We start from the raw sequence: 1,514 nt of genomic DNA, 5'->3' as shown, positions 1-1,514 counted from the left end.
GCAAGGGCTGTTTCCTTCCATATGATCATTTTTGAAGTATCTGAAGCAACCTCCGGCGTCTCAAAGGCCGGTTCTGGAGATTGCGATGGATCCATGCGGACTTCGTACTTTATGCATCAGTCGTGTTCTGGGTGTCAAATGGGATCTTTTGTGAGGCTAGGCACTGGAAATTACGAGCGGTATGCCTCGTAGGAGCATCGAGGGCCTATGGTCGCACCTATGGTTGGAAAGTGAGCCAATGGCAAGGGATTACAGACAGGGAGAGGCACCGCGAACATTCGTATTTCATCAACCAATCGAGAGATCTCAACGAGAACACGAGAACTACTGCCTTGGTTGATGAGAGATATGTGCGGCTGAGTACGAGGAGGCCCACCCAAAGTGAGAAGAGCATTCTAAGATAAACAATATTAAGATAGGAGGGGCACTGCCATTATTTCTGTAGAACAATATGCGTCCCGTTGCTAGCATTTCTCCTTCTCCTTAAACATGGCAGTCAACCAGGGTATTCAAAATTTGGCGACTCTTGTGGGCAACAATCAGGCTCAGAGACAAGATTTGACAAATCCTATCGTGCTAGGTACGTTTTTCAGCCTCATCATTCATGTACCGGAGTTCGCTCTGAATTTTGGTTCTAGTATCTGGCTTTTCAGGCTGGGGGGAGGCTATATTCGGAACTATCAACTACTGGGGTGGTTTCGGAGATATCCCTACCGCGCTTCTGCATGCAGGATACACAGTCATCGTCGTCAGGATTGGTCCGCTCTCCAGTAACTGGGAACGAGCATGTGAGGTATACAGACAGCTTAGTTCTGGGTATGTCGGTGAAGTCATGTGGCGAGAAATCGACTATAATCGTACAAGGACGCTGACAGTTGATACAGAGCATTTGATACCCCTACTACCTTTCCGGCAACTTCAACACCAATCGACTACGGCCCGATATATCCCGCCCAATATGGATATAATAGGAATGGCACCACCAAGCGAGCAATGCTGTATGGAGCTCTCCCCGGCGGTTGGACTTGGGGCACTGGGAATCCTGTTCACTTTTTGTGTCATTCCCAGGGCGGGAATACTATTCGAATGCTCATCGAACTCATGAGTGGGAGACACCAGGCTCTTCATCCCGTATATTTCCCTGATGTGTGTCATCAGGGATGGATCAGATCCGTCGTCACAGTAGGGACGCCGCATAAAGGAACAACAGTCACAGATGTTGTTAGGGTAAGGCTAGGCTCTAGCAAACACTTACAAACACTAAACCAGAAAGATTGTGCTAATGGTGTGACATCCCAGCACTTTTTGCCTCAAAATTCGATCGAAATCATCGCGCGACTTGTTGCTTCGACTTCTTTCAGAACTCCCCGATTCTATGATCTCCAGCTAGATCACTGGGGTTTCTCGAGGTTGCCAGGGGAGACTTTTCAGGTCATGTTTCTTCGGATACAAGGTATCGTTTCGCAGTGGTGGCAGGGTCCTCAGGTACAACCGGGACAACAGTCCCATCCGCA

General features: G+C 48.6%; 1 protein-coding gene across 1 annotated transcript; it reads left to right on the top strand.

Annotated features, from left to right (window-relative positions):
• Positions 1–489: 489 nt before the first annotated feature.
• Positions 490–1,105, top strand: A1O9_02395 (uncharacterized protein; the record flags this gene model as incomplete). The annotated part of the gene is made up of 2 exons (XM_013407969.1): positions 490–580; positions 639–1,105. 2 exons carry the CDS (start codon positions 490–492, stop codon positions 1,103–1,105), a joined length of 558 nt encoding a protein of 185 aa, XP_013263423.1.
• Positions 1,106–1,514: the final 409 nt, after the last annotated feature.

Source organism: Exophiala aquamarina (genome assembly GCF_000709125.1).
Source record: "Exophiala aquamarina CBS 119918 chromosome Unknown aczIA-supercont1.2, whole genome shotgun sequence".
NCBI classification, from domain to species: domain Eukaryota; kingdom Fungi; phylum Ascomycota; class Eurotiomycetes; order Chaetothyriales; family Herpotrichiellaceae; genus Exophiala; species Exophiala aquamarina.
Note: the sequence above shows the minus strand (reverse complement) of the source record. Positions and strands in the feature narration are given on the sequence as shown.